General features: G+C 37.6%; 2 protein-coding genes across 12 annotated transcripts in view; one reads left to right on the forward strand and one right to left on the reverse strand.

Annotated features, from left to right (window-relative positions):
• Positions 1-21,713, forward strand: part of LOC148868872 (mRNA capping enzyme family protein) — an 81,536-nt gene extending 59,823 nt beyond the window's left edge. For all 11 annotated transcript variants that reach the window (XM_088971328.1, XM_088971320.1, XM_088971322.1 and 8 more), the window contains 10 exons: positions 3,154-3,273; positions 3,592-3,641; positions 11,258-11,420; positions 11,534-11,674; positions 12,683-12,805; positions 12,905-13,003; positions 19,697-19,786; positions 19,919-20,003; positions 20,927-21,057; positions 21,156-21,713. In XM_088971328.1, the coding sequence (XP_088827454.1) occupies positions 3,154-3,273; positions 3,592-3,641; positions 11,258-11,420; positions 11,534-11,674; positions 12,683-12,805; positions 12,905-13,003; positions 19,697-19,786; positions 19,919-20,003; positions 20,927-21,057; positions 21,156-21,311 (1,158 nt within the window). In that variant the 3' untranslated portion in view covers positions 21,312-21,713. The remainder of the gene's footprint in view (positions 1-3,153; positions 3,274-3,591; positions 3,642-11,257; positions 11,421-11,533; positions 11,675-12,682; positions 12,806-12,904; positions 13,004-19,696; positions 19,787-19,918; positions 20,004-20,926; positions 21,058-21,155) is intronic.
• A 3,513-nt stretch (positions 21,714-25,226) lies between these two features.
• The window catches only part of LOC148868873 (RNA helicase, ATP-dependent, SK12/DOB1 protein), a 50,276-nt gene continuing 48,665 nt past the window's right edge, over positions 25,227-26,837 (reverse strand). The window contains exons 21-23 of the mRNA XM_088971331.1: positions 26,561-26,799; positions 25,832-25,958; positions 25,227-25,744 (exon numbers count right to left, since the gene is read on the reverse strand). Of these exons, the coding sequence (XP_088827457.1) occupies positions 25,532-25,744; positions 25,832-25,958; positions 26,561-26,799 (579 nt within the window). The 3' untranslated portion in view covers positions 25,227-25,531. The remainder of the gene's footprint in view (positions 25,745-25,831; positions 25,959-26,560; positions 26,800-26,837) is intronic.

A 26,837-nucleotide genomic window follows, 5' to 3' on the forward strand; every position in this document is an offset into this window, starting at 1 on the left:
GCAAAGGCCATTTTGTGCCCTAGGTGCAAGGTGAGGTGTGCGTCTATTTGAAGCAAGGTGCAAAAATTTTACAAAAATAAAAAAATGCAAAACAAATGTATAGAATTCAAAATAAATTAAGAAAACATTAAAAACAGTATTCATTGCCATCATCATCGTCCATGCCTTATCCCGACTATATGGTGTCTGCTACGTGAATCCTATTTTGCCAATCTGTTCTGTTTAAAGCCATATCCAATATTAAATAATGCTTAAATGAAAATATTGAAAATAGTATTAATTAACAAAATCAAACTTTAATTCTAAGCTAAATGTTTTGAAAAAGGCTATTAGCTCAAATTCAAATACATAAACATGACATATAAAACATATTCAAAGTGAAAAATGCAAAAATAAAATGAAAAACAGCATACAAAACATATGCAAGCATGTCAAGCTTTTAGTTTCTTATTTCTTTCTCGATTGCATTATTTCAAATAGTTAATGTGATATTATATCATTCGTTCCTATTTCTACAAGCTGCCTTTGTACCATGCCCCTTGAGGCAAGCCCAAACAAGGCTAGGCTCACTAGGTCCACACCTTTTGAAAGTGGTGCACCTGGGAAATGCGCCTTGCCTCTGCGCCTAGGCGTGCCTTTTAAATCACTGCCCTTGCTTTGCTAGTGTGTCTGCTACCCCTTTGGCTGATCTTCTAACCTATTAAATTTGTATTTCTGGTTAACCAGTTGAACTTCTTTATTAAGTCCCTATAAGTCCAATTGTTTGTCTCTGGTTTCTCTAACCATCACACTACCAACTTGGAGTCCCCTTCAACGACTAATCTCTCCAAATTCAGATCTTTTGCAATCTGAACCCCTTAGATAACAGCAGTGTTTTAAAAGGCGTGGGAGGCATACACCTGGAGGCATGCCTCCAAGCGAGGCACTCCCAAAACGTCCCGAGGCCTATGCCAGAGGCGCTGACACCTCTGAGGCGTATGCCTCATGCGCTTTTTTCATGAGGTGTGCTAGAGGCATACACCTCATGCACATCTTATATAAAAAGAAAAAAAAAAGAAAAAAAAAGAACAAAGAAAAAAAAAAAAGGAAAGGAAAGGAAAAGAAAGGGAAGGGAAAGAAACAGAAAGACAAAAAAAAAAAAGAGAAAAGGGAATAAAAGAAAAGGGAAGGGAAGGGAAGAAAAGATAAGGGGAAAGAAAGTGGTTTGCCCCCTACCCCTTCGGCTAGGGGCGAAACCTCACCACCCCCCTTTTTGACTAATGTTATGCATCTTTATTCTTCTTAATATAAAATATTTTTATTAAAAATAAAGAAAAAATGAGATCCCCCCTTCCTCTTCATCCTCCTCCCTTTCCTCCTTCCTCCTAACCCCCTCCTCTTAAGGAGGCTTACACCTCCTTGTGTTCGGGAGGCTTACACCTCACGCCTCTAGGTAGTGAAATGCCTCGTGTCACGCCTCCACGTTTTAAAACACTGGATAACGGCTAGAAGCTCTGCACTTATAGCATCCCCCACACCACATTAAGGCAGCCCGTATGCACCCCCACACCTCCACATGATCTACCTTATTGTTTCATATATTGTGTGCATAGACATGGTAGATATGATTTTTTTTGATAAATGAATGATGGTTTTTTTTTAATAATAAGAAAGGATGTGTACATTCACCCTAAGAGAGGCACAAGATGTTACCTCCCCTTAGAGGTGAGAGCATAAACAAATTCTTAACAGAATACAATCATAGAGTAGTAGAAAATAAGTCAACTGTTGAGACCATTTGTTTTGCCAAAGAATCAGCCATGGCATTTGCTGATCTGCTGACCCACAGATAGTGATAGGTGACTGACAAATTCCTTGTTAGCCAATTAACTTTCTTAAGAAGATCTCTGTAACCCATAGAACTGTTTCTGGACTTGACAACCAACCCATTACCACCTTAGAATCTCCCTGAACTATCAGATTTTCCACACCTAGTTGTTTTGCAACCTGTATGCCTTGCACCGCAGCCAGTGTCTCAGCCCTTGTTGAATCTCCAACTCCCACTGGTCCTGAAAATAGAGATAGGATGTTTCTTTCCTTATCTCTTAAGATCCCTCCTATACCTGAAGGCCCTGGGTTGCCTAGACTGCTGCCATCAAAGCTCAGCTTTACCACACCCTCTGTAGTAGGTCTCCACTCTATTTGTAGTCTATTCTTTTTGGGGGCTGTAGAGGCCACCTCTCCCAACTTTTCCAAAGATCATCAAAAGAACAACCTCTGAACATATCTGAAGTTTTTAGGCAATGAATTGTTCTTGTCAAAGTACACTTTTTAACTTCATTGATAGTTCTTTCCTTTTCCTGGAATATTCTGGAATTCCTTTCCTCCCAAATAGTCCACAACATGGATGCTTTGATGCACTTCCACATTAGTTTCCCTCTCTTAGTTTCTGCCCAAAAGTAGGCTGATAAAAAAGCAGGTTTGCTTTAGAGGGCAAGATCCACCTGCACACAAACAACATAAAGTCCCAATTCCAAATATTAGCAGCAAAAGCACAAGATAACAACAAGTGATGGTAATCCTCGTTATGCGTTTTACACAAAATATAACAGTTTGGGAATATACAAAGAAAAGGTCTCTTCTTTTGCAGGTTATCCATAGTATTGATCTTACCATAAAAGGCTTCCCAGCAGAAAACAGCTACTAGAGGGGGAATGGGCCTTGACTAGATTTCTTTGACAGGGAACTCCTAGGAGGGGCAGAACATAGGGACTTGAGATAAGAAGCACAAGTAAAGGAACCGTTAGGAGTTAGAGTCCAAATTCTTCTATCAGGTTTAGAGAGGTCCAAACAAACAGTCCAAAAGAAGCAAGATCTCCAAGACACAAGCCAGATTCCTCATCCCTTAAACCTCTATGAATCCCAAAATTCCAATTCAAAGACAAGGGGAGAACTGGGGGAGAAAGAAATCTTGAGACATGGTAGATATCATTGCTGTTATTACTTCTTTTGCAGAGTTCATTTGTAGTTCTTAACTAGTCATAAATTTTGATGAAGTTAAGCCTGAGCAATATAGATATAGATAGATAGATATGTTGTTTAAGCCTGACCAATTTAAAATCTGGCATATCCATGTCTATGCTTAATATTACCAGTTCATTTTTTTTATTGTAGGAGGACCATGTGGAAAATGAAGTGATGACAAATGATGATATTTTGGGAGATGCAATACCTAATGACCAGCAAGATATGTTGAGACAATTTTGCTATCATTCGCTTAAACTGATACCAGGGGTAGGCACTTTGGAATTTTCTTTTCCCCATTTAACTTGTTCAAACTATTGTAGCACATGGTTTCAGAGTTTATAGTTATTGTTTGAATTTCTTTACCTTTATTTGTAACATAGCTGTTTTCCCAACTTGACTGACTAAACACCATTGTGCTTTTTTTGTGGATTTGTGATAACTAATATTCTTTTTAGATTCACTCTCTATGCTGAAAATGCTTTTCTTCTTGTTATTGTTTTCGTGTGTAAGTTGCCTAGTGCTGTAGTTTCATGTATTTTGATTTTGGGTTATTTGTAAAATAATTTTCTTCTTATTTGTCTTCAGGTGAGAGGAAATTCACAATTTCCAGGATCACACCCAGTTTCTCTTAACAGGTATAATCTCCCAATGTCCTTATTTTGTATTGTTATCTATGTTTATTTATTTGATCTTATTTATCTTTTCATTGAGAAATCATAGTGTGTTTTTGCTCTGATTTACTCTGTCTCTGTCTCATGAGGTTCTTTTATGTCTTGAATAAATGTAAACATTTTTTTTTAATAAATGAAAGAAATTGATATTAATAGTGAAACAGTGAGCATACAACAGCCTAAGAAGAGGCACGAAATGTGACCTCTTCTTTAAAGATGAAAGCACAAAACTCACGCTAAACAGAAATCAATTTACAAAGTTTCCCAGTACAAAGAAACCCTTGAGACCCCTTATTTAGCAAGAGAATCAGCCAAAACATTTGCTGATCTTCTAACCCACCGAAAATTAACTGACATGTTTCTTGTAAGCCAATTGACTCTTCTTAGAAGATCCCTATAATCCCAACTAACAGTATTTGGGTTCGCCAACCAACCCACAACCACCTTGGAATCTCCCTCAATTACCAACTTCTCCACTCTAAGTTGGTTGGCAAGCTGTATTCCTTGTAGTGCTGCTAGTATCTCAGCCCTTGTAGAGTCTCCAACTCCCACTGGTCCTGAGTATAAGGAAAGAATGTCACTATTCTTATCTCTCCAAACCCCTCCCATGCCTGAAGGTCCTGGGTTCCCTTGACTACTCCCATCAAAATTCAGTTTCACAGCGCCCTCCGGAGGGGGTAGTGAGCTAGCTTGTATTCTAATCTTTTGAGAAGATGTAGAAGCCACTGCTGCCCAGTTTCTCCTGAGATCATAATGGGAGTAATTTTCAAAAAGTGTTGTAGTTTTCAGCCAAAGGGTTGCCCTTGTCAAGATACACTCTTTTACTTGCTTTCCTTGAAATATTCTGGCATTTCTTTCCTCCCAAATAGTCCATAACATAGCTGCTCTAGCACATTTCCACATTAATTTCCATAAATGTAAACAATTTTTATGGAATAACATGTGTTTGTAGATTGATTTGATTAGGTTTGAATAGAGGAAAAAGAAGATCAAAGAGGGAACACCATGATTTGGATGAAAAAAAAGTGACAGGCGTGTGCTTATATTTTTGACTGTACAAAATGGCCAAAAGCCCCTGGTGTAACTCATACTTAACACCTATTTCAACACATTCCCTCTCTAGCTGAGTATGGATATTAATCATAACCAGCTTTTCTTTATATAAAATAAAAATTTATTGAAAGGGAAATATACAAAAAAAAGTACAAGAAAGGTGACCGACAGGAGGAAGAAACAAAAACAACAAAAGGATAAGAAATCCACCTCCAATATAAACCAAAATAACCACCTTGTTCAACCCAAAAAAAACATAAAAAACAACCCAAATAACTAAATAAGACACTCCTTTAACACACAGTACCTATGAAACTATCATCAGATACTTCCATCCCCTCTCTTAACACTCACCTTACTCCCTCATGACAATCCTCTTACCCTTTTTTTTTGGATCAATAACGGAACCAATTTATTAAGGAAGAGAAAGAAGAAACAGGTACAGAAGCGGAGAGAGGTAAGTAGTTCTCTTAACTCTCTCCAAAAAGAACAGTAAAATTACAACAAAGCTCAAAACATTTGAGCTATCTCACTTCCATACCCTGAGTTATCCACTTAAAATTTCTTCTTTCATTAATGTAACTCCACATGCGATCATCCTCCTTTTGTAGGCATCCTTTTACTAATTTTGAATCTCCTTCAATGATCAACCTTCCAAAACAGCCATTATTTCAGATCGGAGTGAGTCCCCTAACCCAATTAGGCCTAAAAATAGAGCAATAACTTCACTTTCCATCATTCCTGAAAACTCCTCCAATACCTGAAGGGATGGGTCTTCACCACTGCCATCAATGTTTTTCTTGATAAATGAATGCAAATTTATTAATAAAAAAAAAGAGTGTACGGTTTGCCTAAGATGATTCACGAGGTGTTACCTCCCCCTAGGACTGAATCATATGCAAATAAATACACACAAGCCTGAATTACAGTTATAAGGTAGCCCAAAACAGTTCTCCCCTTGATACCCCTTGTTCAGCCAGAGAATCAACTATGAAGTTTTCTTATCAGCCAGTTAACTTCCTTTAACAGATCCCTGTAACCCCAACAAACTGTTTCTGGATTTGTCAGCCAGCCCACTACTACCTTGGAGTCCCCTCAACTATCAAGTTTTCCACTCCAAGTTGACTAGCCAGCTGTATGCCTTGTACTGCTGCTAGTATCTCAGCCCTTATAGAATCACCGACACCTGCTGGTCCTGAAAATAAAGAAAGGATGTTGCTATCTTTATCTCTCAGAATCCCTCCTATGCCCGAAGGCCCTGGGTTACCTTGACAGCTTCCGTCAAAATTCAATTTTAGCATTCCTGAGGCTGTGGATGCCACTACTGCCCAATTTCTCCTCAAGTCATCAAAGGAGTAACCCACCAACAAGTCTGAAGATTACAGCCAAGAGGTTGTTCTTGTCATTATACACTCCTTGACTTCAACAAGGCTTCTTTCTTTTTCTTGAAAAATTCTAGCATTTCTCTCCTCCCATAAAGTCCACAAGCTAGCAGCTCTGATACACTTCCACATTAGCTTCCCTTTCTTTATTAATCTTCCAAAGGCAAACAGAGTAAAAAGCAGCTTTACTTTGGAGGGAAAGTTCAACTTAGTGAAACGAGAACCTGGTGGAGTCCACAAAGGATAGGGCACAATTTTACTAGGGGCTGAGAGTGCCACTTCCTTCCATTTATTCAGCAATGCTGTTGTAGGAATATCTTCAAATAAAGCCATAGATTTCACCCAATGAACCACCCTAGCAGTGATTACCTCAATAATTGCCCCTCTATTCTTCTCCTTTTCAGCAAAAATTCTTTGGTTCCTTTCCTCCCATACTGTCCAACAAAGTGCAGCTCTTGTGCATTTCCACAACACTCTTCCCCTCTTCTTTGTCCAACTACCAGCAAAAGAGTCAAAAAGGTTTTGCACATTTGGTGGAGGAGTCCACCTGCAACCAAACAAAAAAGAAACCAATCCCAAATAAAAAAACAATGGGGCGGGAGATTAGTAAGTGGTAGAAAGACCCATCATCAGTTTTATAGAGAATGCACCAATTAGGGGATAAGAACCAAATAGGCCTTTTCTTTGATGCAGATCACAAATGTTGAACCTTCCTAAGAATTCCCAGTAGAAAGCCCCAATCCTTGGAGGAATTGGTTTACCCAAAACTTCCTTAATGGGAAAGGGTTGCCCAAGACTCTTAGAGGGTTGAGCTAAGGCTTTGAAAATAGAGACATAGGTAAAAGTACCAGAAGAGGATAGCGTCCAAAGTCGGTAATCCAATTTTGAAAGATCCAAGCAAGAAAACCCTTTGTAGAATTTGAAGCAATGCCCAAGACATTATCCAAACCCAAATTGTTGATGATCCTCCTAAAACCCAAGTCCCATTGAAGCTCAGAACCCACTACAGAAGAAGATAGGAAGGTGGACACAAGCTCATTTTTATAGTTAGAGATGGAGAAAAGAGAAAGGAATTTATCTTTTAGTGGTGAACTCCTTAATCAAACGTGTTCCCAAAATGTTACCAGATATCCACAGCATGTATTATACTTGACAAAAGTAAGGAATGGAGGTAGATAGCATGTACAGACCTCCATGGAGAAGCTCTAGTTGCTTGAGCCAATAGTTTATGCTTAAAATTACCTTATCCCATAGTTTATCCTTTCTAGAAAAACAAAAATCTCTATCCCCCTCACTTTCATAAAGAGACCCCTAATGACAAAGCCTAGCCTCTATCTTAGAACACTCAAACTTTATCCACTAATGCACTCTTCCTTAACTTGCTTAGAATCTGTCACTATTCTACCCTTGCTAACCTTAATAATCTTCTTCACCTTCTTTTGAGGACCAACCCCAAATAAGCCTCCCTTCAAATGGGATACATATTTCTCTTAATAACCCCCTTAATTAATATTATCTTTAAAAAAAGTCATTATCTTCAAATGGCAATCAACTTCAAAATGATTGGTTTGATTGTGTTTGATAGGGTTGTGTTATATTAATTACAACCTGATTATCACAATACAACATTGGCTTTTCATAATGAATCTAAAGCTCCACTAGGAAAGGATGCAGCCATAGAATTTTGAAACATCATCACCCTAGCTATATATTTAGCTTTTGTAGTAAACTGATCAATCACAAACTGCTTTATAAGCAATGGTTTGCACTCCTATTTTCATTGTATTGTTTGGTCTTAAATATATTTCCTTGAAAAAATAAATATGCCCTGCTTGAATCAAGCAATACCAATAACAAAGAACTAACATAGCCTTCCCAAATCCTTGATCTCAAAATCAGCACCCAAAAATTACTGAAGTTGTACGACCTCAGAAGATTGTTTCTTGTAAGTTGTAACCACTATTATCATCAACATAAAGTATGAGGTTAATGTAGGGGACCGTAGATAAAGGCAAGGTTCATGGGTATCCTTGCTTCAAAATCCCCCAAAGTAGGCTCTGAATTTAGGGGAAATCCAAAATAGTTACTGGTTTTGTTCTAGTAGCAAAGAACTACTAGACAATAAAGAGAAAAAGAAGAAATCATGTGTTTATCCATCACTGATTTCAAGAGGAGAAGAAAAGCAGCTTAGAAAAGAAGAAAATTTAACTCACTAAATTTTTCTTTGACTAAGAAGTTTAGCAATTATTAAAACTGTAGCCGACTCCTAATTAGGATCACTCCTAAGAATAGGAACTTATAAAATAGAAGAACAACAAGATAGTAGTTAATCTAAACTAATGATTTCCTAAACAAAATAGGTAACTGCTAATTGCAAATCTCATAGTGAGGTAAAATTAACCTTTGCTGCAGCTCTCTGGGATTGGATGTTTGTTTTGTTTGGATGTAGGTGGAATCAACCAACAGAGGTAAAATTATTATTCTCACTGGCTACCTTTGCTTGCCCAACAAAAAGTATGTGGAGATGTTTCAGAGCAGCCACCTTTGGACAATTTGGGAAGAAAGAAATGCTAGAATCTTCCAAGATAAGGAGGGGGTCCTTTACAGAAGTGAAGGAATGTATCTTAACCAGGGTTATTCACTGGCTGAAATCCTTGGCTTCTTTCAATTCCTTTTCATTTGATGACATTTGGAGGAATTGGGCCACAGGGTAACCCAAGACCATTTGGCATTGGAGGAGATAGAGGAATGAGAACGGAAACATCATATCCTTATTGTCAGGCCCGGTAGGGATAGGGGGCACTACAAGAGCTGAGTTGTTGGCTGCAGTATAAGGAATTCAGATTGCTAATCAACTGGGAGTGGATAACTTACTAAATGAAGGGGATCCTAAGGTGATTGTGGGCTTGCTGCCAAGTCCAGACTCAATTGTTTGGGGTTATAGGGATCACATAAAAAAAATTAAATGTTTAACAAGGCACATAACATGTAGATATCAGTGGGTGGGTGTAGGTGGGCAAATACTTTGGCTGATTATCTTGCTAAACAGGGTTCTACTAGGGATCGGTTATTTTGATCAGCCTTGTTTAGGGGAGGCTGCATCTTGTGCCTCTCCAGGGGATTCTTGTAAACTTTTATTATTCATGATTAATGAACTCATTTTCAATTATCAAAAAAAAAAAAAAAAGATAACAGCTGGTTTAAAAGAATAGTAACTATAAATTTAGAAACTGCTGTCAATTTCTAAGTCTGGTTGCAGCCATTGGTTCCTTCTTCTATCACGTGTTTCAGTAACTCTGGGATGCTTAAATCTCTCTAGAAATAGATTTTATGTATCCTCTATTTCTGTAGAGTGTTGAACTAATCTGTCATTCCCTCTTGAAAAGAATACGCCATCAAGTTCTAATTATCATGCTCCACATAATAAGGTAAAAGATGCTTCACATTGAAAGCGTCACTGATTTGCCAATCTGGGACCAGGTGCACTTTGAAATATTGTAATTAATCTTTGCAAGATTCTCACAGTGACCAATTTTCCTAGGCTTGAGCCTATGATATCTCTCTTTAGAAAGATGCCCAACACTTCATCTTCAACTTCATAGATAAGTTTACAACAGTGTAGATTAGCTTGGTACTTTGGAGGTATCTTGTAATGAGGCTTATTGTGTAGGGCTGCTCCAGGCATAGCGTTGCCTTTGTTCTAGAACACCATTACCACCTTTCTGGTCTAAAATATCCCTTTTTCTGCACAAGTAAATGCATTTCTTGTTCTTCCAGCCCATGCTCAAATTCAGGTTTGGAAAGAAATACTAGGTTCTTCCTCCTTTCACATTCTTGTTCACCTTTAGAAGGCATAAAGTTAACTTTTTGCCATCCTTATAAAAGGTGCAACTATTGTTGCCATTGCACTTGGTTTTTCTATCAAAGAAGGCAGTGTTTATTAGTTTTTACTGCATGGTCTTTCTCCAATCATGCAATCTTGACAACTATGTGCTCCATCTTGAAAAATATCAGCTTTTCTTAAGTGGGCTTTTGATCGTAATGGGTTACCTCTCTTTTGGTCACGTTTCTCCCTAAGATGGGGGCTTTTTGTTGGGAAGTTTTCCATTTGAAAATCAGCACTTGTGATGTTATCCAAAAGAGAAGACCTTTTAAGTGCTTGTCTCCACATATTTGCTTTCTTTGTATGGAAAAATGGCAAGATCCCTTATCGCTTATTAATCTCCTGTTCATTTGTCACTAGAATTTGGGAGTAGTTTTTTTTCTCTCTTTGGTTGTAGGCAGTGTTCTCTGTTGAATGTGGAAAACTTGTTTAGTCCTTTTTTCAACTCATTTCACAAGAGGGATGATCTTGTGGAGATGCACTAGAGCTGCAGTATTATGGACCGTATGAGGAGAAGGATGGAGGTATCTTCGATGGGAAAGCCAGATTAGAGGAAGCAGTGATAGAAGCTATTTCATTGGAAGTGGTTCATTGGGTCAAAACTAGAGTTATTTTCAACTCTTTTTGTTGAAGATATCACTAGAGGATGAGGTGGAAGGAGACACCAAGGTAGTGGTGTGTTGGTTGAAAACCAAGAACAAGGTTGGTGCTATAGGCAGATTATGAAGGAGATTAAATATCTAAGAAGGGAGGTAAATGCAACCCTTGAATGGATTAATAGATCTGCAAATTGCTTGGCTGATAAACTTGCCAAGCAAAAAGTGAATAGGGAATGGTTATTTTGTGGTCGAGACCATTCATGTAGAATGAGTGAAGTGAATATGGGGTAGGGATTGTAGACAGTCTACTTGTAAAAGGGATGCTGGGCATGCTGTTTGTATCTTAACATTTGACTCATTATTAATAAAATTTATAGTTATCCATAAAACACCTCCTCTCCCCCTAGTAAGTGGGCTGAATCACTGTTTCTGTGTACCTGGATTAATGTTGATCTTTATCAGTGTAATATTGAACTCGATCTGGCACCTGATGTCTTTTTCATTTTCTTATTGGTTATAGTTATACCTTGTTAATGGTTTAATTTTGTTTTACCTGTAAGAAAAGGAAGGGACTGGTAGTGTTGGCTTAATTTTATATGATCAGTTTCATTTGCCATTGATTTTATTCTCATTTTATTTATTTTCACACTCTTATGCTCACAGGGACAACCTGCAATTGTTAAGACAGCGTTATTATTATGCTACATGGAAAGCAGATGGAACACGCTATATGATGCTGATAACTTGGGATGGATGTTTCTTGATTGATAGAAATTTTTGTTTTCGAAGGGTTCAGATGCGGTTTCCGACAAAAAGCATGAATGAGGTTTGTATGCATGTCTTTCTACTTTCAGGGCTGGTTTTAATTTTTCAGCCCTTTGAATAGTTCTTTTCTGCAGATATAAAGCATAATCTGATTTTGATATTTTTGCTTGTAAGGGTCTAGCTGAGAAGACTACTCATAACTATACGTTGCTTGATGGTGAGATGATTATTGATACACTTCCTGACACACAAAAGCAAGAGAGAAGATACTTGATCTATGATCTAATGGCACTAAATGCAATGTCTGTTATTGAGGTTAGATGTGCTAAACCTTATTGTGGTATTTATGCAATGGTTTCCATTCTTGCTGTAGCTACTAACTATTGAAGAAAAATCTATAAAACAACCCTGAAGAAAAAACTTGTATGGGTCTTGGACATAGGTTTTTGGTATTATTGTTGTTGGCAGCTGCTAAAGTTGTGACAACTAGGCACAGTTGTGACAACTGTTCCTTTGGTTAATCCACACCATACACATAGACATGCAGTGCAGCATAGTTAACTGTCTTCTAATTAATAACTAGGAATACATATCACCATTTGGTGCAACAGTAACATCTTGGGCTAACAAATATAAGAGCATAGATTTAAGCCTGATAGCAGCCAATTCATGCTAAAAATTCTGGAGGTTAGGTCTGTATACACTTGAATATCTTATTCCTCTTCAATGCCTTTTCTAGTTGAGCAATTGCAAGTGAAGGGAGACATTGGAGTCCATGAGACTAGCAACATTAGATTGTAAGATTTGCTATATATGCTGGATGTATATTATTACCAGAATGCTGGTTCCTTCTTGAGAAACATTAACTTCTTTGGGACCTTGTCATATAATGATTCAGGATAATCAACTTTAATTGATTCTACACTGTCTTATATAATGATTCATGATGTACTCACTATAATCTAGGTATGTTTGGCTACATTTAAATATTTTCTGAGGAATGCTTTAGAATTTTCTGCAGCGCTTAGCTTACCAAAGTTTTCTTTAAATGTTTCTTGAATGTGGTTATTATTTTCAAATTTTCAGACATCACTTGTCTTGTGAAGTTTTTTTTTTTTTTTTCATATATTTGCACAGCTACTAATTGTATTGGGGATTTCCCTTCTTTCTGTAGCAATACAATTATACTTTATATTCTCTCTCCCTCATATAAAAAATCATGTTTGTTCAACTATGTGGTTTTTTATTGGTTGTCTTGTACTGCCATTTATGGTCAAGTCTATGTGGAACTCATATGATTTGGGTTCTCAAAATGTAATGCAGCGGCCCTTCTACGAAAGGTGGAAAATGCTAGAGAAAGAAGTGATTGAACCTCGAAATTCTGACCGCTATTACATACACCAAAGTAGGAATCCTTATTACAGATATGATCTCGAGCCATTCAGGGTATGTAGAATGATGATTTAGATTATTAACTTCAGTTAAGTCTCTTTATAACATTTTCCATATTTTTGCTAGTGATAATAATTTGCATGGAATCAACAGGTGAGAAGGAAGGATTTTTGGTTGTTGTCTACTGTTAACAAGCTTCTTAAGGAATTTATCCCACGGCTCTCACATGCAGCAGATGGGCTTATTTTTCAGGTACTTGAGGATTCTGTGTTGGCACTTGGTATTGAGGTCTTTCATAAGTTGTTTTCTGAATATTATTCATAACTGGAGATCCAAAATCTCACTGCATTCTAATAAAGAATATTGTTCAGTTTATGTAGTGCATGGGAGGGAAGAGAAAGAGAACAATAGGAGGAGAAAGCTGATAGGAGAAAAGCTTCTTTTTCTCCTCCAATTGGGTGATATTTATAGGAGTGTCTAGAAGTGCATCTGATGGGCCCTTATAATCTGGGATGGATAAGAAGACTCAAACACCTCCCAATCTCATGCCACTTGGCATTATCCCTCAAGTTGCTGAATATATCTCAAATAACCCCAACATATTACACAAATATTTAGAGTGCAAAATCTTGTAATTTGTATGTATTTATACTGTACATATTTGTATTTGGTGCTCTTTCCAAACTGAGCCTTAGTAAACAAGTATACCCATAAATTTTTTCAGATATCATGTGAATAGTAGATGTAACATGTCATGCTCTCTCTCTCTCTCTCATAGTGACAGTTAATTTATATATGCTTTGCTCATTCATGCAAAAAAGGATTAGATGCAATATGAACAACAGCTTGATTATCACAATTTAGTTTTGTAAGATTAGGTGCAATATGAACAACAGCTTGGTGTGAACCATATCTTAATGTTGTTTGTAACAACATTTTGCTTCTTGTTCTTCCACATAACCAAATTGTCTCCTAAAAAGTATAATGCCCAATAATGGAATTCCTATGAAATGTAAATCCAGCCCAATCAACATTTAAATATCCCCAATAGTCAAGTAGTTTAGTTTGCTAACTAGTCTCCCAAGACCTTCTTGAATCATGAAATCATTCACCTTGATCTGCACTCAACTTAGTATTTGAGTTCACAAGGGACTCCACTCATTTAGCCCCTAATAATCTGTCTCTTCAAGTAGATCAAGAATATATTTCCTTTGACATAGACTGATGCCATGCCTTGACTCGACTAAAGAGTAAACAACAAGGTTTAATTTGTAAACTTGACATTGAGAAGGCTTATGACCATGTAGAATGGGGTTTTCTGAAAGATATCTTGGCAAGGATAGGTTTTGAGGAAAGGTGGAGAAGCTGGATGTTTCCGTGTATTTCCTCAATCTCTTTTTCAGTTCTTGTTAATGGTATATTCACACCTTTTGTTCAAGTCCAAAGGGGCTTGAGACAGGGAGATCCATTGTCACCTTTGTTGTTTGTTTTGGTGGCATAAGTTCTAAACCGCTTATTATGAAAAGGAACATAAACTGGATGTTTAAAGGATTTAAAACAGGAAGAAATGGAGTTTCATTACTTATCTTCAGTTTGTTGATGGCACATTGATATTTCTAGATGTCTCAATTGTGCAAGTGCTGAATTTAAGAGTGATCCTCAGATTTTTTGAAATATTGGCAAGACAGAAAATCAACTTAAAGAAGAGTGTGATGATTGGGGTGGGTGATATCTTGGAATTTCTGTGGGAAGAATGCACAACTACTTTGGGCTGTTTGATGGGGGATTTCCCTTTAATTATTTGGGTATCTCTATTGGGGTAAAAGCATTGGTTGCTTCAACATGGCAACCAGTTCTTGACAGAATAGATCAAAGACTGGTAGGTTGGAAAGGAAGGCATCTCTCACTTGGTGGAAGGATTACTCTTATAAGGAGTGTGTTGTCCAATCTCCCTGTATATTATCTTTCACATTTAAAGGCTCCAGCTTCTCTGATAAGTTCAATTGAAAAAAAAAAAATCAGGAGTTCTTATTAGTTAAGTGGGAAAAGGCCTGCACAGAAAAGAAAGATAGGGGGTTAGGGATAAGAAGATTGAAGATTTTCAATAAAGCTCTTCTAGGAAAATGGTTGTGGAGATTTGGGTTGGAGAGGGGGATCCTTTGGAGAAGGGTGGTGGCTTGCAAATATGGGGTTATTAGATTCGGGTGGGATTCCAGACAAGTTTTAAAATGTTGGTGTCGGTGGAAATGTTAATCATCCCGATACAAGAAACATGTCAGAAATATTGTTAAAATTATAGACACGGTGGTAACATTGTAAAATAATACAAAATATAGAATGATATTTTGTGAAATGATGAAAGAAGCATAGGCACACCTTTTTAAATTATTATCTTGTTCCAAATCATAAACAAAGTTAAGAAACTGAGGTTATAGACAAAAGAATATGTTCAGAGCTTCATGATAGAATGAGTTAAAGCAAAATCTAAACTCGTAGAAAATGTAAATGGGAGTAATAGATCAACCAAATAATCTATTACACAAAGAAAAACTAATATTTAACTTCATGCTGGTAGTGTTCATTGGGAAATATGTATGTTATGGAAATTCTCTTGTACTTCACATAGCTTCGGTAGTGTTCATTGGGGGATATGTCGATTCTAGTGAAATTTCATGTCGCTAACCATGGAAATGGAAATATGTCATGGAATATTAGGGAAATAAGGGACATTTTAAACCATGTTCCAAAGAAGTGGACATCTTACAGAGTTAGCTTTTCTCAACCTTGTGTCCTTCAAGGTTGGAGATTGTTCAATAATCAAATTCAGGGAAGTTGATTGGTCGGGTACAAGGTTCAAAGTATTGAAACTCCTTTTTTAATTTTTTTTAAACTTTCCAGTTTTAAACATATTTATATATATTATTTTAAAAAATGGGTTCCTGAAAACACCTGTAAACATGTCTATCGGGGACAAAATATTCGTAACAATATGCCCGATACAAGGCGTATTGTATTGATAGTTTGAACCTTGGTTGGGTATTGGAAAGTTGTGTGATCTTTGCCCTGTCCCTATAGGTTGGGTTTGAAAAATAGCTCTATTGCAGAGAATTTTGAAGCAATGCCCTGTCTCTAAAGGAGGATTCAGGATGGTGGAAAGAATCTACAAATGCTCTGTTCTCAGTCAAATCTTTCTAAAAGACTTTGTCAAGGTCAAGTGGAGAAAGTTCAGAATTGAAAGGTATTTGGGGAAACCCTGCCCCCCCAAGGATGGAAGCTTCTGCATGTTGAATGCCTTTTCTTCAAGTTCATTTGGGCCTTCTTCTTTGGGCTTTTCAAAACTAGCAGGTGGTCTCCTAATTCATCCAAATGTAAGGGGAAACGTCAAGGCAAAGTTCGCTTGTAGCTGCATTCCTTTTGCTATCTGTTGGGAACTTTGGAAAGAAAGAATAGAAGAATATTTGAAGAGGAGGCTTGAACAAGGGGTCATATTACATTACTATGCGGCAAAAGAATTTTGGACTGGGCTCTCATTCTCCCATAGTTTGAAGGAATCACATGAAGACCTTGGTTCTGGTTTTTGGAACATTTTGGAGCTGGCTTAAAAGTTTCCCTTTTGTTTGGTTTATGTATCTCTCTTTTTCTTTTGAGTGTCTCCTCCCTATTGTAGTTTCACAACTAAAGACAAAATGTTCAACATGCCACTTGTTTTATCCCAAATTTCTTCATTGCTTAATTAAACTGGCCAAACCAAGCTTATGGACATCCCACTTTTTCACACAATGCTTTGACTCCTTTTGAGCAGCAAGCCCAAGCATTGTGTGAAAAAGGCATCCTTATTGTCAAGCTAAAAGAGCTGCCAACCAAACATAGCAGCAAATAGATGAAGCACAGGTTGAACTAATCTTAGCAACCAAAGAGAATATATTACAATAGGCTATCCCATATGTTTGGGTTTATAACTTGGCTATAAACCACATTTTTAGGTGTTTTGCATTCTTATCAAGAAGGAATTTAACCATATAAATCTAGCAATACCCAATAACATGTTTGTTAAGAGGGAAGAGAAGTGAGATCCCAAGTATTATTTCCTCAAACTGTACTTTTTTTTCTTCATAGCATTCCTCTAACTAGCAAGAATTTCTTGACTAAGGAATGGAAACAAAAGATATTAAGGAAGCAAATTGCTTATGGAAATGAGATAAATGATTAATTAAAACAAAATTGGAAATAGGATATGAAGTGCAAAATCCTGTACCGTTACAAAGAGCAATTAGGAGGTCTAAGTGAGGAATAGGAGGAAAATTTGGCAATGGAGAAGAAGTTGTTGGGTGCCTTTGGTGGTGCATTAATAGGTAGAAACATTAAAGGTATTCTAGAGGAAGCAACAATGTTATTAAAGAAAGAAATAGATTTAAAAAATGGTAACATTTGGACAAACAAATGATTTTTTTCAAGTCAAAACCATAACACTTGAGTCCTAGAGCATCCAAAAAAGACACATTTCACTGCATCTAATTTATCAATACTAGGTCTGAAATATTGGAATAAATACATCCAAACATTTTTGGGGTTAAAAATGTAGGGAAAAATTAGAAACAGGGGGGATGACTGTCGGGAATGGGCATTCAAATCTTGTTGATAAGGTAACATGCTGTGAGGACTATCACTCCAAAATTTTTTAAGACTTTCATGCGAATAAGTAATGATTGGGCAATATAAAGAAATTGGCAATTCTATTGTTTAACAACTGCATTTTGTTACGGAAGGTATGAATAGGAGGTTTGGTGAATAATACCATGGTTCATTATAGTTTGGTTTATGTCACATGCAGAAGGTAAGAGCAAGAGAGCAATAGGTGAGAAAATTGTATCCCACCTTGAATTCTCTGATGATGCAGTTCTGTTTTGTGAGGACATTGAACGACTTAGGTCTACCCTTGGGGGGAAACCCTAGGTCTGATGGTTTTTGGAAGCTAATGGCAGAGAGGTTTTCAAAGAAACTAGCTCTCTAGAATAGGAATTATATATCCTTGATCAGAGCCACACTAGCAAACCTTCCTATTTAATTCCTATGCACTTTCTGCATCCCAACTAGGATAGCTAGACAAGTGGAGAAATTTATGAGGGACTTTCTGTGGGAACCAGGAAAGAAAAAAGGGCCATTTTATTAAATGGGAACGGGTTTGTAAGCCAAAAGATAATGGGGGCCTAGCTTTATGGAACATTGTACTTAGGAACACTGCTTTGTTATGAAAACAACTGGAAGGTAATGGCTGGGATGCTAAAATTGCTCCTCACTCTTCCTCAGCTTCTCTTTGGAGAGAAATTCATGAGATATACCCATTGTTTCTTAATTCCATCCGTTATGATGTGGAAAGGGGTGATAAAATCCGTTTTTGGGAAGATCTATGGTTAGGGGAAAGACCTCTAAAAGATCAATTCCTTGAATTTTTTCCCTCTCTAACATTAAAGGGGAATCTGTATAAAAAATGGGTACACCCTCTGCTTTGGGTTTAAATTGGGACCTTGGCTTTAGAAGAGGCTTAAGGGAAAATGAGTGTACCTCCTTGATCGATCTACTTGACACCCTAGAGGCAGCTTTTCTGGACCCTAACCTTCAAGATTGTAGAATTTGGACCACCTCCCTAGATAACTCCTTACCTAGTTCTCAAGGGGTGGACTTTCCGGTGAAGGAAATCTGGTGTTAGCCAGTTCCACAAAAAAGCCAAGCTTGGGAAATCTTCTTTGGAAAGGTAAATACATGTGACTTGCTACAGAGAAGGCCCTTGTCTTGCCTTTTCTCCTCATATGTGCTTCTTATGTAGGGATAGTGGAGAGACCTTATCCCACTTATTAATCTCCTGCTTCTTTGTAGTGTGGAGAGCTACTAAGGAAAGAGGGAGAGTAGTGCGGAGAGCTACTAAGGCAGCAATTGCTTGGGCGGTATGGGAGGAGAGGACCAACAAAGTTTTTACTGGTAAGAGTAGGACTTTGGAGGAGGTACTACAAAGCATAAAAGTGAAGGTTGCTTTTTGGGTGAAGACCCTGTATTGCTTTCAGAATTTCTGTCACTGACATCCTTCGGGCTTGGAATGAGGTAGCACAGTGCTCTAGACAAAAGGAAAGAATAAGAATGGAGTGGAAATCACCAGAAGGCTGCAAAATAAAACGAAACTTCAATGGAAGCTTTTTGGGGTACCTGGGTCTGGCAGGCATAGGTGGTGCAATCAGAAATACGGAGGATAAAATCTTGGCTATGTATTCAGGGCCAATTGGTATTGCAAAACTCTACGAAAGCTCAATTGTTGGCATTGATGAAAGGTCTGACTAGCAAAGCAACTGGGTTTTAGACAGGTCACAGGTGGAGGTGGAAAGGGACTCAGAAGTAACTATCTCATGGGCAAGCAGTAGCAGAAATATCCCTTGGACTCACAAATATGTTTTCAAGGCAGTGGAAGAGATAGTAAAGGATGCAAATGCTGAATTTAAGTGGGTAATGAGGAGTGCAAATGGGTTGGCTGACTCCCTTGCTAAACAAGGGGCTGCAAGACAGCAATTGTTTTGGGCATCCTTGTAAATGGGCTTTTGATATATGGGATAACTTTTTGCCATCAAATTGTACTGATCTCATTTAAACTAATTTAATAGTCATTTTCGCTAATAAAAAATCTTCTCCCCTATGTATAGAATTGCTTCAAGTACAATGTCTAATCTGCACTTATAAGATAGAACGAATCTAAATATAATAAAAAGCACCCCCATCTCATGCCACTTAACATTACAAAATATACCATTTTGTTAGAACAAAAAAGGCCCATGTTAGAATTTGACATGGGCACCATTATTGGTCTTTCTGGTGCATTATTCTGTCAAGAATTTGACATGCTGTCTGTATTTTTATGTTGTCTTTTCCAACTATTATTGCTCATGATCTTTTCTGTTTCAGGGTTGGGATGATCCTTATGTGCCACGAACACATGAAGGCCTCTTAAAGTGGAAATATGCAGATATGAACTCAGTTGACTTTCTCTTTGAGGTTGTACTTTATTGTTACTCATTGTGGTTGGTTGTGGGTGTTAGTTTTTCTATTTCTCTCTTATCTCAGGCTAGTCATTCTACTGTTGATAACTACCTAATATTATAGGTTAATGTTTGAATGTTTGAACAGGTGACTGATGACAATCATGAGCTACTTTATCTTCATGAACGAGGAAAGAAGAAGCTAATGGAAGGAAATCGTGTTGTGTTTAAAGGTTACTTTGAAGCTCTTTTTCCACTTCTTGATTTGGTTATATTGATGGAGACATGGAAACTTAACATCATCCTATATCATTAGCAAAAGCACAAATTTATTCTTATTTTCTTTTCCTTAACACGCTGCCTGTGAACAAGCACTATGCTCCACCCATTTGGTTCATCAACAAGATTCTCTGGTGGAAGCCAACTGAAGAAGAAAAATGTTTTGTTCTCTTCATCTTTGTATAGGACCTATATTGCCAAGATATTCTAAAATAGACCAGAGTAAGGCAAATCACCACTGGATGCAATGGTCCATCCTTTTGTTGAAGGCCAGTTCAATGCTTCTCATTATATACCTCTGACAAGCCTTGCAATGGACAAAAACATCATTAAATATTCCTCTGCTATTCAATGTGTTGATTTTCAAACAAGATATTGAACTACAATTTTGCTTTAATATTACCATAGAGTAAAAATGGTCCTCTGCATTTATAGAATTAAGCAAAATACCATTGTCATAGTTTCTTCCATTGATGATTCAGTAACCACCAACCGAGTGGTTAGCTGGGTAGTCCCAGCGGATATGTGGATTCAAGTCCCACTATTACCACCTGCCTTCCTGAGCTATTAATGTGTTGTGTTAAACACCACCCCCCCCCCCCCCCCCCCCCCCCCCCCAAAAAAAAAAAAAAAAAAAAGATGATCCAGTGACCATGTTCCTATCCTTTTCCTTGATTTCTATATCCATCTCTGTATCTCCATAAAGAGGTTTTGCAATTTTAATGATGTATTCTAGGTTTCTTTTCTGCAATTTTTTGTAGGATTTATTTAACTTTTTCATCTGTCTTATGGACCTCTAATTTTAGAAATTGCTTCTTTTTGGTTACCCTTCACTTTGTAATTTCATTCTTTTTGCACTCTCTTGTGTAACTTGCAGGTGGATCAGACCCTACTGCATATTCGGGGAAGATTATAGAGTGTTCCTGGGATTCTGAGGAAGATGTCTGGCATTGCATGAGGATTAGGACAGACAAATCAACGCCAAATGATTTCAATACTTACAAGAAGGTCCATTCCACACGAATTGCCTGTTTGGATTTTTGTTAGGAGACCTGTGCATAATACATGTATTGTACTAACAAAGCTCTTGGTTTGATGAAAAGCAGGTAATGCGGAGCATTAGGGATAATATCACAGAAGAAGTCCTGTTAAATGAGATTGATGAGATTGTCCGTCTTCCCATGTATGCTGATAGGATACGGAATGATAGCAAAGCAGCCCAAATGCACCACCAGCACAATAATTTAGCACGACGAAGATGAGGGAGGAGTAATTTATACCATACTGCACTGACACTCACAAGAGGCTTCCCAGTTCCCACCCTTCTCCATATCCCATAATCGGACATCGGCTGCCTTCCCAAATGATTTCAAGGGTTAATAAACCCTTTGGTCTGAATGTGCATGGCCAAATCAGCTCACAGGTCGCAGATCATGGTTCTGTAGTTAGTATAACCTGAACAGCCCCTGTTGTAGTCTTGTAGCATTTGCCATACTAGTTAATATTCCTGATCCAGTTGGTAAAATCCGATATGATGGATGATTGCCATGTTTCTTTCTTTCTGATGTTCAGATTGGAAGAATAAGGATCCGGTTTCTCCTTGTATATTAGCAATTTTTTGTTCCATGGTGATTGCAAAGTAGCTAGAAAGTAGCTGTTTGATATCTGAAGTTGTCTATAATTTGCCATGTTGCATATGCAATTTTCTTCTTTTCTCCTGTCAGATTCTCTACAGGCCCAAATTACACGTCAAAATGCTACTTTCTTTTCAAGTGAAAGGAGGTCTCCAGTTGGTCTATTCTCTTTTATACTTGGCTTTTCATGAAGAGAATGCCAGCTACATTTCCTTGTGGACACAGATCAAATCATAAATCGTTTCCTGGCAATTGCCTTGTGAATTTTGCATTTTCCACGTAATGGGCAACCATGGTGATTTTAAAAAGTAGCTATTCTGTTGAGGAAAAGAGGATAGTCTTCCTTTTCCTCGACTGTTTCTCTCTTATTTTCCGACATACAGAACATAACCCAAGTTAACACGTTAAGAGATTGCGGATAAGTTTTCCATTTGGAGCATGGACATGATCAAAATAAACAAATGGGGCCGTCAGTCAACTGCTTAGCATCCCTCTATTGCTTTCCCTCGTTTCATTCTGAAGATGGTTAATTCATATTTAAGCGATGACATCATCTTTCAAGAAATACTCACCAGAGTTCCAGCGGACAATCTTCATAATAACTTCAGACATGTCTCCAGGAAGTGGTCAGAATCAATTTCCAACCCTTGTTTCATTGAATCTCACTACTCCAATGCCAAACAGGGTTTGATTACTCCAGGGCCAATATGTTTCAAGCCGGGTTGGATTGCATTGCGTTTTATGGAAATTAGAGCAGATAAGATGATAGACCGGCTCATCAAATTTAGATCTTTGAGTTCATGTGAGATGTCCAACCATAGAAGCTGCTCTAATGGTATGTTGTTGTTACAAGATAAGCATAATTTTCATAATCTTTATATAGTTAATCCTGCTACAAGTCAATGGATAAGCATTCTTCCTTTCACCACACCCATTGGCCACTGGTTCGAGTTGGTATACATTCCTTATACACAGGAGTATAAGGTGGTACACTTGTTTAAAGATTATGATAGTTTCACTTTTCGGTGTGAGATATTCACCTGTGGTGGTGGTGGTGGTTCATGGCAACTAGTCGACTTGATCCCAGAAAACCGAATCGGTAAATACTTTTGGAGAGAAAGAACTATAGTGAAAGGGGTTGTACACTGGAATGTTAATTCAACTTGGTATATTATTTCCATGGACCTCAGGCAAGAAAAATTCCGTCTGGTGGAACTCCCTCATTGACGTTTTCACACAGGTACAGCTACTAGAGAAAGGAGGTTTTCTGTCATTTCTTGATCGAGATCCCTATGAACAGATAGACGTGTGGGTTCTGAAGGATTTTCATGCAAGAGATTGGGTTAAAGAATACAGTATCAACGTCCCTTGGGAGATAAAACGGTGTTTGTATAATGTTATCACCACCCTGAGAAACGGTGAAATTATTGTTTTTCATAGTCATGAAAAACACTTCAGCGTCTACGATTTGCGAGTTGGGCAATGGAGGTTGGTTAAGTAGAGAAGGAAACGTGTTTGTTCTAATGGCATCTATGGCCCCCATGCCAACAGCCTCTTCTCTTTGAATTCTTGATCGATCTGGAGTTATGTAACAATTATTGATCAGTGAAAAACTGTGTTTAATTAAATATTGTTATATAGTTCATATACAAAAATCTTTAGTTTTCTATTAACAATCTAATTCATGTAAATTTTTCTCAGTGGAAATTTTAATGTGTTCTCCATTGGAGCTACTTATCAGGCACAACATTCATGAATCTTAACTTTCATATATAGATTGTCATGTCAATTTACATTAATTGATGCTTATTCCACTAACATAATGATAATTTGGAGATTTAGATGTTTTAAAAGAAATTGAACACACAAAGTAGTAGCATTTAAAGTTAAATAAGAAAGAAAAGAAGAAAAACTTGTAAAGTTCAAAGAAAACAGTATAAGGCTCTCTTTGTTTGCACTGCATCTGAAGTACACGATACAAATTTCACACCTGGTTCAGTTTTACAACTATATGGTTTGCACTCCTATATATCTAACACAAAATCTGTACTTTTTGTCTCATTTTCATTCACTGAAAATACAAATTTTGCATCCGAAAACCGATTTAAAATTCACATGACATTATGACCCCAATTCTTTCTTATATAAAGTGGGGACCAAATCACCTTGATTCTTACTTCACTCCTAAACAAAGAACCCTCTTTGATCCTACCCCATTCTTTATAGAAGGTGGGAACTATATCAATTTACAACCTAACCTATTTTATGTCTCAAACAATTAAGACAGTTAAATCAGAAGCAAAAGTAAACCAAAATTTACACTTAACCTATTTGCAATCCAAGGAATTTACTCTGATGCAAATGAAATTTGTCCTCTGATCAATTGTGAAAAAAAAAAAAAAAAAAAAAGGATATTCCCAGGTGAGTGCAGGGAACTCAAAGTACCGGCATGATTAGTAATAAGAACTTATTGGCTTGCCACTTTGTGCAAAAATAAAAAATAAATACCACAGGTTTGTCGAAAGCCAGGGTTCCCCTCCCAAGACGGCAATACCTCAGAGAGCTGGACTAGGGTTTATCATTTCTCATATTATAAATTTTTGGGCCGGGGCAGTAGTTTTTCTTCCAAGCCAGAGACGTAAGCCCAGAGGTCCCAGGCGTAGAGTACGGGCCAGAGCGGGCCCGAGGTCCCAAGCAGTTTTAGCCCATAAATGCCATCACTGCCCTATAAAAACCAGACTTGCCCAGTCCGAACTGGAATTGGCCCATTGGTAACCTTATTTTGCTTGTAATAAGTCCCTTCTAATAGTGGATCAAATATGACCCATAAATAGCTCAGCTCTTCTCTCTTGGGTAATATAGCCTATCCTCATTTAGGGCATACTTGTTACTCTCGGTAAGTGGAGGGGGATAAGTTGGTCAACATTAAAGCTGACCAGCTTACCCATGTTAGTGTATAAATAAAAATAACTGTGAATCCATAGTAAAATGATTTTCCCATGGGTACCCACCTGGATTAACTTTCCCACCAGGGGGGCGAAAGTTGGTAAAAATGATCAATTGTTTGACTTACTCGTGTAAATGACTTACCAAAAATGAACACTCCACATGTATTGAGATCTCAATACAAAAAAGATGTGGATTGCCTTATGTGCCTTAGCGTAAATGAACACAGCCTTAGGTTAGCGCAATTGGATTAAATCTTTTTTGTATTTCAATTAATGATGTGATAGGTTCTTTTCCTTGCCATTTTTTAAGGTTGATCGTGTAAAGGAAAGCCGGCCTATTGAACAAAAACTGAAAGATGCGCTGGGGCTCTTAATCTCACAAACTTAAAATTTGATTAAACAATTTTCATCTTAGAAAGGCAAGCCCAATTCCTGTTGGGCTACACCCAAATTGTTCTATGAAATTAATTTTAAGTGCATACGTTAAAAGTAAGATTTAGCTCTATAGTCTATACCAACGTAATTATCATTCAATTGGTCCAATCAAGAGAAATTGGGTTGCCTCAATTCGCTCACAATCATTAAAAAACAGCGATTAGCTTTGATCCAGTTAAAACTATTTAATCCTTTAAATTTTCAATATACAAGGGAACATTCAGCCTATGACTTTGTGGACACCATCAAGCCTGAATTTTGACATTAGTAACATATTTTGTCCTCTGTGTACTTTTTTTGCTTTATGGGTGTACATAAGAATACAAGCATGGTCTTGGAGCTTCAAGCTGTGGCCTCTACGCAATTTTTTTGGTGCTCTTGGTTGTTCCCTTGGAAACTCCAAGATGTGTTTGTGCTGCTCTTGCCTTCGAGGCAAAAATATTCAAAGCAGCTATGAAGACCACATTACACCCCGGTAATATACAGACTAGCTGCAAAAACAATGTCACGCTTGATGGCAGTAGAAGCTGTTTCCATTTTCTTGTACAATGCAGAATTACCCATGATTGCTGCTGCATTCCTGAATTCGCGGCACGTCTCATCCAGTCGTACAATGGTCCTTACAATCAGGCCTTCAGGAACATCTGTAAGCTCACATATGTCTGAAAATGGTGTACCCTGCCAGAAAAAAGTGGATATGGTGAACCACCGAAATAGGTAATAAATCTGGGACCAAAAAAAAATACCAAGAGAACAATGGAAAACCTTTGCCCATTCATAAACCACTTCAACGAGGCCAAACTTCAGGTTTTCTTGTGCATACTCCTCAGGGCTTATCGGCAATTTGAATTGTGCTTGAAGTTCTCCAAGTCTTATTGCAGTATTATATAATCTAGTGCAGATAGACATATCAGTCAAGATTCAAAGACCAAAAAAATCCAGAAAGATGAAATATAATTCTGTACAGTTACTGCTACCAAATAACCAACAGCACCATGCCCATAATGATCTTCCGAGCTGCCAGAAAACCATATCATGCAGTAAAGCTCTTGGGGGAGCTTAGACAGTATACAAGGAGATTTGGGAGCCACAAGATCATAAAAAGGAAGCCAGGTCATTGGCTGCCAGGATGAATATCTTGTTTGGTTGGATACCAAGATCGAATCCACAAGCAGATACTCTAGCCAGAATTGGGGTTACTACTTACTAGAGATCCCTCCTACTTGGGGATAGACTTTTTTTGGGATTGTACTTACATGTCAACCTATCTTGTTTTTGTTTTAGGTCCTCAGCATAAGAGTAGGAAGGTCTCTAGTAAGAAGGTATTTTGATCATTGTTACTGATCAAAAAAAGATATCCCTCACTAAAGCTTATTAAGAATATGAACAAAGAAAATCTTTTCTCTGTTCTTCATAGGCAGGGAACAAATTTTCCATGAATACGATATGTCATGGTATAACTAAAAGGAAAGAGCGTAATAGTATGGAAATAACCTCTTTTTTGCCTGTGCTAGCTTGGAAGTAAGAGTAGGCTCAGAAGTGTTCTTCTGTTGAAATACAAGGGAAGACATAAGAGCTACAGCTTCTTCTGGTTCCAGATCATCCAGTTGGTTCTCAAACAAACACTCTGTGCATATCAACTCTTCCCCAGAATTCATTTCACATGCAACACGTCCCTTGATCTGAACTACAAGATCAGCATCTATGCAGCCAATTTCCTTCAGTACATCAATCTGCAAAAGCATTAATATGATAATATGATATAAAGACT

This window comes from Nelumbo lutea, chromosome 2 (genome assembly GCF_056320005.1).
Source record: "Nelumbo lutea isolate HS-2025 chromosome 2, American lotus-T2T, whole genome shotgun sequence".
Classification (NCBI taxonomy): domain Eukaryota; kingdom Viridiplantae; phylum Streptophyta; class Magnoliopsida; order Proteales; family Nelumbonaceae; genus Nelumbo; species Nelumbo lutea.